Source organism: Lolium rigidum, chromosome 7 (assembly GCF_022539505.1).
Source record: "Lolium rigidum isolate FL_2022 chromosome 7, APGP_CSIRO_Lrig_0.1, whole genome shotgun sequence".
NCBI classification, from domain to species: Eukaryota; Viridiplantae; Streptophyta; class Magnoliopsida; order Poales; family Poaceae; genus Lolium; species Lolium rigidum.
In genome coordinates this window covers 54305100-54317046 of record NC_061514.1, presented here as the reverse complement: position 1 = coordinate 54317046, position 11947 = coordinate 54305100, and the positions used below count along the sequence as shown (strand labels likewise).

General features: G+C 43.3%; 1 protein-coding gene across 1 annotated transcript; it reads left to right on the top strand.

The window, feature by feature from the left end:
• The first annotated feature begins 4015 nt into the window (after positions 1-4015).
• LOC124678474 (nuclear pore complex protein NUP88-like) lies at positions 4016-10425 on the top strand. Its single transcript, XM_047214358.1, has 9 exons — positions 4016-4447; positions 5242-5393; positions 5743-5865; positions 6175-6319; positions 6872-6933; positions 7059-7272; positions 8531-9445; positions 9627-9876; positions 9964-10425. Exons 1-9 carry the CDS (start codon positions 4022-4024, stop codon positions 10230-10232), a joined length of 2556 nt encoding a protein of 851 aa, XP_047070314.1. The 5' UTR covers positions 4016-4021; the 3' UTR covers positions 10233-10425.
• Positions 10426-11947: the final 1522 nt, after the last annotated feature.

Sequence of the window (11947 nt, the reverse complement as noted above, 5' to 3'; positions counted from 1 at the left end):
GAAGAAGTCCCTTCACAAAGATCATATCAACGACTTGTATACTACAACATGCAGTGGTATGCTGGGTCACCGCATAGTATTAGGCTCAAAGCAAGAGGGTCCAAAGGTGGTGCACCAAGTAATGGGTGATCAGCATGTCGAAGTTGGGACGCAGATACCAGGTTAGAGGCGTGTGGCGAGAGCCGGCACCAGGAGTTAAAGGAGGCGAGAGGTAGAACCGTAGAGGGGTGGGAAAGACATGAAGCTGGGAGCCAACATGTAGCGAAGGTGAGGATCAGCGTGGGATGGTGGGCGGCGTCGGAAGGGGTGAATAGTGGCAACTCGGTTCTTGGGGATCCGTAACGCGAGGAGACACTCTAGCCTCGACGGGTGAGAGAAAGATGAAAAATTACAATGGCATTCTTCTTGAGGAAAATACGGCGAAAATTATGACTAGTTTTATAAAAGAAGGGGAACCGAATTAAGAGAAGCTGCGGAAGCAGTGGGGGTTTGAGGCTCCCGAGTTTGAGTGATCTCTTTATTTTAGAAATTCAAAAATCATACTTACAAGTTTCAAAAAATTATTCTAAAAATATAAATGTATGCAATTACAGATCCTACAAACATGTAAATTCCCAAATTAAAATAATTTTTTTATGAACTACACAAAAATAAAAATAAAACAAGAATCTTAGTATAGTTCAAACTCCAAAATTTTCCTCTTTTGTGTGCATCTCAGAACTGGAATAATTTAGCGTTGCGATTTTGCGTTCTTGTAGGATACATCATTGACTATATTTAGAGAAAGACATATTCTGAAACTTGTTAATAGTATGTTTCAATTGTTTCAAAATAAAGGAAACAACGGAGCTTGGGAGCCAAAGAGAGACTCTTCGCCGAGGCTACTCTTTTAACTTCTTCAAGATAGTACTTCCGTTTCAAAATAATTGTCGCAATTTTTGTAGATTTATACGTACTTATCTCTCTTTTCCAAAATAAGCCATCACAAATTTATCTAGATTCATATGTATCTATCACTAAAACAAGTCTAGATACATGTGAATCTAGATTTATCTAGATTCATATTATCTATCACTAAAACAAGTCTAGATACATGTGAATCTAGATAAATTTGAGACATTTATTTTGAAGGGGAGGGGGTAGTAGGAAGGGGCGGTGGCTCCGAGCCGAAATTCAGCTGCACATAAATTTCGAGTTTTTAGGGACTTAGGGTTCAATACACCTATACAAGTCTACCCAAAAGCTGAAAAGAACATGCCATTTGTTTTGTTTTTTTATGAAAGCCCCAGCCTGTGGAAAAGAACCGGCCTTAACGAAACAAGATTCTTGAGAACCCCTTCTCCTGGGCTACCTAGCAAGTAACATGTGTCATCTACCCCGTCTTATGCATGGATTCCCTATCAACGACTTGGTTGCGGCTGTTGCCGAAACATTGAAAAGAGCTTCTTCACCAATCCATCGTCGTTTTTGCTGCTGGGTCTTCTTCTGCTCATCCTATTAGCCTTCAACCTGCTGACCAGCTGTGCTGCAGCCGGCCACGCCTTGGCCTGCTTGATGTTGTTCTTCCTGTCGCTGTTTACCGAATCTCTGCGTTTCTTTGACCTCGTAGATGACTGGTGGTCAGTGTTGTTGGTCTGGCAGGGCAGCACGAGCTTGAGCACCTTCTTCCAGTTCCAGTCGCCTCCATAGCCCAGGCATCTGTATCTGACTTCCTGCAGGCTCGCCGCGCGCTCCAGCCGCCGTTGTGATACCAGCCTCCGATCATCACCGGCCGCAGGGTGGTCGTCATGACGCACCGCACTAACCTGAACAAAATCAATCTATCTTGTCAAATAGACCGATGAATTATTTTACAGGTCTAGTCGAGTGAGCTATGAGGAGCCTACAAGATGGAATCCGTACCGGTTTGATATCGCGCCGTGGAGGAAGAGGCGGCTTTGGGTGCGGCGCCGTCGTTGCAGAAGTGGCTCTCAGCTGCCGCGAGTACTCCAGCAGGTCGGCCCGACGGTCCGATCCGCGTCGCGGCGTCTCGTGGCTTCTGCCGTGCAGATGGTGGTGAAGATGATGGTGGTGATGATGATGAACACTGTGGTGGTGGCGATGAATCTGTCGTGACGAGGACGAGGATGCAGACTCGCCGCCGCCATCTTTGTTTCTTCTCGGCCTCACCACGTAGAAAGTGACAAGCACGACCTTCCCGCTCCCGGACTGCTGCTGCTTCTTCTTCTTCTTGCTATGCTTGCCCAAGTTCATCGCACAATCATAGAGAGATCGATCATAGAAGAAACCTGTCGTTGTTGTGCAGGCACAGACAAATATATACCACCTCTCTAGCTGAAAAGTTCTTGTGCCGATTCAAGACTTGGCATACGGCGTTATCGGTTATTCTGCCGGAGGATTCAAAGACCGTGTGTGTGCAAAACGGACGGATGCATCGATACATCCGGACACCATCGACCTCTTGCGTGACGACCCAACCGGCCGGGATCTGATTGGTCTCCTGCGAAACTGCTCTGGCTCTAACTGCCAAAAGGCATCACCAGTCCAAAAGTACCCATCTCCAATGCTACTGTGTACCAACCGTATTAGGGCACATTTGGTCCTTAAGATAATCTCTGATGCCGTCATCTAGTATTGTAATCTCCACCTTGTAATAATCTACTCATATTATGTCCCATAATATGTTGTAATAACTTCTCATGATACTATATAGGGCAGGCGCCGTTTTACCCCATAAGAATTGTGTAAATCATGTAATCCCTTCAATTCATAATAAGTTCCGTTGATTTAGTACAACTTTGTACTATACCAACGACGTTTATTATGAATCGGATGGAGTAGTTGAGACATGGATGTCGTTGAGAATGATACAACTCAACATGAGTTGCACTTAAGACAGGTATATGCGGTAGAAACACCTATTTACTCAACTTAATTCTTTACTCAATTCTTATAGGATAAGCTGTTTACTCCGGTCTCGCATTTATAACCTATATGATTTTATTACTGTTTTCCTCTAATCTAGCTAGATTGCCATAGCTCCATACTTGTTGGATTTGGCTCCCATTTCCATCAACCTTATCCACCTTTTTTGGATGAATTGGCATTACGAAGTTAACAAATATAACATCCAAACCGTCAAATTGCTATTAACTTTTGCAACGGTTGATCTTTCACCTTGTGCTATAGTCTCCTCTGGGTCAGGGGAAATCAACTACTCCCACTTTATGCACGTCGATAGATGTAACTCACAAATAGTTACATGATGAGTATGGATGAAGATGGTGCAAAAAGTTTTCATGTGTGCCAGACAAAAAAAAAAAGATAAGGTACAATTTCGAAAACAAAAACATGAAATTAGCGAAACAGAACAAAACAAGTTTTGGCAGAAACAAATGCATAGATGAATTCACGAACAAGTCATACAAGAAATCCCCTTTTCTTTTAGGAGATATTTTTGCGAATGTAACATGGCCTCGTGGCCCAAGCCATTCGGTCATACCATTATCATAGCCCTTACTTCTTGCCCATCCCTTAGATCTCATAAGTCTCGTAGCAACATATTTAGTATTTCGTTATATAAATTTGATATACCGTAAATTTATAGTGATGTAGTAATATTGGAAAAATTAAATGGTATATGTGCCTATTTTGATTGTGTTATTTTGCACAGTTATAGGTGTTTTGTGTTCAGGCAAACATTTATAAGTATCCACGCCTCTTGTGATTCACTCTCTCCATGTTTCGAGTACTATATATGTTCTGAGCACTATATGTTCACATACCTACTTTTATATTTTTTATTATTTTTTCACTTTTCCAAAGAAACATTGTAGGGAAACAAAAAACAAACAAATTCTCAGGTTCAGAAAACCCAAAAAAAGAATGGGTTAAAAGCAAATGATAGCACCCATTTAGTTCGGCTTAGAGAGCCCATAGAAAACACTTTGGAAAAGAGCCCAAAGCCCCCTTCCTCCTCCAAACCTCAAACCCCACCACCGCTCCGCCAACCTCGTCGCCGATGACTCGCATCACCGCGCCGGAGCTGTCCCCCTCGCCGCCGGACTCCCCGCCTCCCTTGCGCCGCTCCCCGGCCCCGGCCTCGGCGACCCCGCCCTCCCGCCGCCGCCACTCCCCGTCCCCGTCCCTCGCTCTCACCCCCTCGTCCGCCTCCACCTCCGCCACCTCCTCCAGGCCCAAGACCCGCCCGTCCCCCAAGAGGAAGTACTCTCCGGCGCAGTGGGTCCCCGTCCCCTCCCACCCCGCCTTCGCGCAGCGCGGCGGCCAGGGCGGCGGCGGCGGCGCTGCGTGGGATGCCGCCGCGTCGAGGCTCTTCGTGTGGGACCCTTCGGCGCGCGGCGTCCACCGGATATCCGTGCGGATTCGCGACGCGGAGGCGGACAAGGACGGGGAGGAGGTCGCCGTCGAAGCGGCCGTGCCTTCCGAGGTCAAGTAATTTTCGCATTTTCCCCGTGAAATGGTAGTAGCCGGCAGGGATGGCATCGGTTCTCCCCATTTTTTTTCGGATTGCTTTCTGTTCACTGGGAGGCATACGTTTGGGAATTGGGCAACTTCGCATCGGTTCCGCAGCATTAAAGCTTCACTGACCTCATTTTTTATGTAGTAGCATATGATGGAAGTATGTAAAATACTCCTTCCGTTCCACAATTCTTGTCGTGCTTAGTTGTGCATTTTCAGGTTTGGGAGATTTGACGAAAAATGATATAGTACATGGCTAGACTTTCTAGGGCTCCAACTATGTATACATGTAACGTCTACCTGGTACAAACTCCGCCCTACGCCAAGTATATAATTGGCTACCGTATATTTAACCCTTGACATAGGACATATAAATGATGTTGACCAGAGGTGGTGTATTTCTTATTTGCACACTGACTAAGTGTGCAAAATAATTATTTACCGACTCCCTACTGATGATAATGGGGAAAGTTTCTATCCCCACATCATGATTAATAGCTTTTTTGGAAGGTGCATATTCATATGCAAAAAAATAAGGACAATTTTGCATTTCTATCCTGTTTCGGTTGCAGCAGTATTGCTTCATTTGATCTCTTTTCGCCATGAAATCCTGTTATAATTGAATGTTATGATTTTGCTTGTAGCTTCTGAAACAGAAATCCTTCACGTTTGTTTCAACATTGAGCATTCTTTCTTTACAGAGGTGGTTGTTATGTAATGTCTTGCTCTGACAAAACTGATGTTGCTTGTTGTGCTGTTCAGATGTTGATGCCGGAGATAGACCTTGGTTATGAGGTCACTCATATAACACTCAATACTGATGGTTCATCACTACTCCTAGCTGGATCACATAACATAAATGTTTTGTATGTACATGAGAGGGTATCTGAAGATGGTGACACAATCATATGCAGGTATATATCTTCATTACAACTTCATCTCATGTTCATAATGCACTCTTGCTCTTATATTTCCTGAACGTTCTGAGATTTTTCTAGCTGTAAATACTTTTCTTGCAATAAAAATCAAAATCAATGAAACGATCTTTTATTTCTCCTGCATGGCATTATTCATGCACATCGAAAGCAATCTTCCAAGTACTCTCCTCATTGTGGTATTGAAAGGGCATCTACAGAGTTGTCATTTGGTCTTCAGTTTAGATTAATGATACCTGTAGGCTGTAGCTACCTTTTTCTTCTTCTGATGGTATTGTTTCCAGCTTCATTATACTCTAATGTTTTCTCCCCCTATATTTGGCTACAGGACTGCACCTGTTGCTTCTCACATCTTACCTCGCAACAACGATGGCATAGAAGTGATGCAGACATCCTGGCACCCTTTTAGCAGCAGCCATTTTGGGGTTTTAACATCAGATGCTGTTTTCAGGTAAGCTAAATGGATTTTGATGCTACGTGGAGCAATGCTAATCTTAAGCTTACTTGACCTGCAATTGTTGGAATTGATAATATATTTTCCTCCTCCATTCCCATATATGATGTTGTCCTCCATCAAGTACACCTTTTTTCAGCATGGCATCAAGTATCTTTATTTATGCCTTAATACCCATTCTTCGTCACTTTTTGAAAGAAAAAAATGACACAATATTTGTTAGATTAATTTAATGAAACCCTTATACTGAATTCTCTGCAAATTGTTCCATGACTCTTTGATAGAAATCAAGAACTATTTATGCAGGTTATTTGACCTTTCAAATGATTTAGTGCAACCAGAACAGGAATTTTATTTGCAGCCAATTCTACCTGGAAGATGTCAGAATGCTTCGTCAATTTGTCCAGTGGCATTCTCTTATGGGAGTGATCATCTGTGGGATAGATTTTCGGTATATCTCTTGATTGCAGTTCGCCTAAACAATGAAGACCCTCCTCTATTATTCTTGACATTGTACCAGCAGGATTATTATATTAATCTAGCAACCAAGATGGCATCACAGTTTGTTTACCACCTAAAGTGGAAAATAAAATAACTTCAAACCAGCTTTGGAGCAATTTGGTGGTGAATTTGACATGTGGAGATTTATCTTTTCACTAGTTTAAGCTTATGTCATAGTACAGATATTTAGGGTATCAATTGATGATATGCAGTCTACACGGTATCTTTATCTAATGAATCTGGGAATGCCATGCTGATTTTACTGTTTCTATGTCAATGCTATTTTCCTGTGGTTGAAGTCAATGCCAATGCTATATTAATAGTTACAGAAACACACTTGATGGCTCATGCATATCCAAATTCCTTTCAAGTTGACATTTGATATGTTGTTTAGACATATGTTTGTAATCTCTTCATAGTTACCTGATTAGGATTATGTGATGTATGTTGAGTAGCCAATTCTTGTGCTTGGTTTCACATGTAAGTCCATCCTTTATTGCAGGTTTTCATCTTATTCAGTGATGGTTCAATTTTTGTGCTCTGTCCCGTTGTTCCATTTGGAAGGTAGTGTTGCACTCCCCCTTGTAATCAATGATGTCTAACATTGGGAGAACTACTTAATGCCAGTTGTTGGTTCTATTTACTTCATCTGCATGTTAGTTTTGACAATTTATTTTTCTATGATGCAGTGACTATAGTAAGAGATATATTGAAGAACTATATGAAGATGTTAATACATTTGGCTTGAAATCTTTGAATCCAAATGTTGTCACGAACTCACATTTGGCCATTGCATGGTTGGAGGCAACATTTCCTGAGTTGTTACGTCAATCAGCAGATGGCAGCACACTGATGTTAAGAGCTCGCCCATATGCCCCAGTAGACGATTCTTTGACTCTGCAGGTCTGCTTCTTTTAACTTTGTGAAATATTTGTCTGGAGAATGACCCAGCAAAATGTGGCTGTGTGTGTTTAACTGGAGAATTCAACCTGTGAGCTTGAATGTGGGCTAATGCTTCTTTGACCTTCATGCGGCTAGACGTTTGCATTTTTCTCATGTATTGCTGCATTCTGGTTTAACATATTAGTACTATCAAATAATCGCTTTGAAAGAAAGGAGTAAAATGGCTTCTGTTCAGAAATAACTTAGGGTGATACCATGCATACGAGTAGCACGGCACCTCTATTTGTTTACGTGTACAAATTTAGGATACTGTAACACAGCCATGGTGAAGAGGAAAGCAACGTGCATGCTTCTTAAACTAGTACTCCCTCGGTTCCAAAGTAAGTGTCGCAACTTTATCTAGATATGGATATATCTACATATTGAAATGCATCTAGATACATGAAGCTGTGACACTTATTTTGGAACGGAGGTAGTAACTTTCATGTAAGTGCTCACACTCAATCCAATGCCTTTCTAGTTCATAAGGTTGTTGGTTTGTAAGTGTAGGAGCTGTTTGGTTTGTGACAATACATTGCCACAGATTGCACATAGTTTTGTCTGCGACACACGTGTCCAGGTTGCAATTCATCTGCAGATGTGATTTTACTACTCCCTCCGATCCATATTACTTGATGCTAAAATGGATGTATCTACAACTAAAATGTGTCTAGATACATCTATATTAGCATCAAGTAATATGAATCGGAGGGTACTGTAATCGCGTCAACAAAAATTGTACCCACAGTTTTGGTCATGACTGAACAATGGGCTGAATGTTCTGACAGCGGATTGGATACTATTCACAGTTCTATGGGGATGGAGGTTGATAACAAAAAAAGAAATACTTGTTGAAATTCATTTTACTGTGGCAGGGCTCTTCAATAACCATTGAAGTGGTTGTATTTGACTGAAGGTAGAAATTTAGTGCTCAATCCGAAATCTGAAGTGAGTGCAAGAAACAAGACCAATCTGTATCCTAAATTTGGAATTTAATGATACAAGTTTATAAAAAAAATTATAGGAAAATTACAAAGTCCAGTTTTTTTAGGGGAAAAAACCAGCTATTTGTAAATTGCTTTGGTAACAGGGAAATGCCATCATTTCTTTTCATAAGGATCTGATTATTCAAATTCTGGCTGCCTGTTGTTTATGTGACTACCATCCTATGCTTTTATTATGAATCAATGTGTATTAATCAGATTGAGTACCCATGCAGGGGCCTCTTTGTAGAGTTTGTGAGGAAAACAATGAACTTGAAGGCAAGGGCAGCTCTTGTGACGGTAAAGCTGTGGGTTTTGTGTACAGCTCAGTTGGCAAAGATTCAGTTCTTGTAACCGCCTGGAGTAGCGGACAGCTCCAGATTGATGCTCTAGCTGATGAAATTCAACCACAATGGAGCATTGGGGTTCCTACTTGCCTTAATTTCAATTCAAACGGACACATAAAGAGCGTTGCTATGAAATGTGACTCAAATTCACAAGATTCGTTGGCCCTGAGATCACATCGCACTTCCAGTACGGGATCAAATGTGAAAAGCAATACAGAAGCTGTCTGGATGGGACACACTCCTCCTTTGCTAAGACTCTCAATTGTGGATTTGGCACTACCAAAAACTCCTAACAGTAGCTCTTTATCATTGTTTCTGGATCCCCTTGTCCCAGAGAGGTTTTATTGTGCACATGGTGGGGGACTTGACATGGTCACGTTGCACTTCCTGCCATTTTCATATCCTGAGATGGCTTCGACGCCGCCCTCTGTGCATCCTGTACTCACCACAGGCAACAGTGATACAACTTCTCCCTTCCTTTCTGGATTCGTCACCATAGCAGATGCATATGGCCATGTGCAGTTAGTTGGCATTACACACACTGCTGAGTGCTTTGTGGTAGAGATGAAGGGTTGGAAGGAACCAACACCTCTTCAGCTTGACATACATAGCAAGAGCATCAAGGATGTGGAATCTGTCACAACTGGAATGATCAGCAAAGAACTTATTTCTGGTCCAGATCCACCCATACTTCCATCTTCATCAGGCCTGAGGTCGTTGACTCCTGACTCCATTGAAGGGAAGTCCACACTTCATCACTATATTAAGGTTTTCCATGAGCACTATGTGGAGTATGGACACAAGGTAAGAGCTCTCATTATGATATTCTGTGGATATCTCTTATCAACTTAGGTTATGTCATCTGCCATGGTTGGCGGACAAGTAAAATCAGTTGGTTCTGCAGATACTTCAACCTCGTACATTTTTATTTCTTGCAATATAAGCATACCATTACTGTCTGAGAGTTCATTTTAATGATGCTCAGGTTTTCATCGAGCTCAAGGAACATGGAGATTATGTGAAGACAGAGATTGAAGACAAGCAGAAACGCTTGCAGGCAGTTAAGCAATCCCTTCTATCCATAGAAACCAAAGATCAGGAGTTAAACAAGCGGATAGATCGGGCCTCCAAGGTATACGATCTGCTGGAAAAGCGCATAGAAAGCTTCAAGATGCTGCCTGCCGCAAACAAGAAGCCACTGTCACAAGCAGAGCTGGAATTCAAGTCACAGCTTGGTCCGTAACTAAGAACTGTGACCTTGCACTCTCTACTTTACAACTTCATAACCTAACAAAACTTTGTATCTGCTAAAACTTCTGCAGATAGGTTTGCGGACGTGGAGCTGGATGCACTGCGCTCTTCCATTGCTGCCCTAAGCGCGAGGATGAGACGGTTTGCCCACATGTCCCCAGGTGGCGCAGCTGGCACGGGGATGGCACCATGGCAGGCACCAAAAGCAGGAAGAAGCCATGTTACAGAGTCCCAGATGTCGCTGATGAAGTCTTCGCTCGAGAGGCTCTCGCTCATCAATGAGGAGAACAATCTGAAGCTACGGCTCATTGAAACTGAACTCAAGAACAAGGAACAATAGGTGGTATCTTATCTTAAAACCTTTTTGTTCTCATCTTCTGTCTGGTGACATGTTTCGGCCTACTGACTGCCTTGCCCCACGACTGAACACGGCACCGCCTTTGGGTGCAATTTGCGGACACATCAAATATGTAGGGTGCAAGCAAGCTAGCACTACTACTAGATGTTATGTAACTAAATGACTTGTAACTTTCTGCTCGCTTGCCTCTGTGCCTTTTTTATTTCCCGGGGATTCTGGTCCTTGCATACATCTGTTCACTTCTACCTACTTAGCTGCACTATGTGATCGACATTGCTGAGTTGGACAGGGATCAAGTGGTTCCATAGTAAATTATGTCCAGGAAGATAGTTGAGGATCTCCATTGTGCCTTAAACAGTTACATTAACTGTTTTAAGGTCCTTGGGCGATGTGTTCACCAGCCCCTGTTTTTTTTTTTTTTGAACAAAGGAGGGGTCTGGAAGGACCCCGATAGCTGCCATTAAATTATCAAAGGTGGGTACAGATTACACACAGGACCTTGAGAGAGAAAAGAAATTACAACATGGTCCTGCACAAGTACACAAAGGACCTCTAAAGTAGTACCAGAAAAGCAATCAGATCCAAGATCCTCTCCACCGGTGCTGAGCTTCCATCGTCGGCCGTCTTGACACCGCCGGGGACACACCACTTGGCGGCGAGAAGTCGCTGATTCCGGCGAGAAACTCGGAGGAAAGCCTCCGCACTGGAGGTTGAAAAGAACACCATGAAGGCGTCTCAGAGGGCCGCCCTTTCGGCCGCAGATCGCGGTGGCGCACATGGCCATCGCGTGATTCGCTCGAAGATGCAGCTGACGCCACCATGTCGAAGCAGAAGACACCACGCCGTTTCGCCTCCTCCCCTCGCCTCCATGGCCGGCCAGAGTGAGCTCCACAACACAGCGCTTCAACATCTCACGGTAGCCTGAACAAACGGCTTTATTGGAAGAAGCGGTGTTCCTTCCCTCCAAGCCCTGCTCCAACCAGCGGAGCAACCAGGAGAAAGAGAAGAAACCTATCTTGCCCAAGATCTGGCCGCCAAGATCAAGAGCGCCGCTCCTACTACTGGGCATAAAGCCCACAACCGGCAGATCGCCGAACACCAGACTAAAACTACTCTTTACATCCCGAGCTGCGCGTCCATCTCCAGACCGGCCAGCAGCACCGCCGGAGAGGAGGGAGGAGCGAGCTGGGTTTCCTTCAGCGACTCTCAAAAGGAAGGAGAGACCAGCCCCTGTTAGTAACATGGCATGGAAGGCCTAGCCCTTATCAGTATTCCTATTCACTTGTTAAAGAAATGGCTATAAAGAACGAATTAACCCTTTATCCCCTTTTTCTTTTTAAATACCCCCTACCCAGGGAAAGAAGAGTAGGACAAAAGATATGGAGTGCAATCCAAAAAATTGGAATTATTCCTTCCTCTAATACATATTCATACAGAATTCCTTATAAACTAATGCCTAAATCTTTTCAATTATTAATTTGATTATCTCTACCTAACCGCTCACAATATGGCTGTATATACTGTATTCTCGGTGTGTGCTAAACTACAATCATACAACTAGGTGTGTCTGTGCCCCATGTTGCTTCCCCACGGAAGCTTGCTGCCGTTCAGCCCAGCGAGTGTGTTACTGTTAATGCGAGCCTGGAGACGTCTCCCCTTCCAGAGGAATGCTCAAGGAAATGGCAAGGATACTAAGT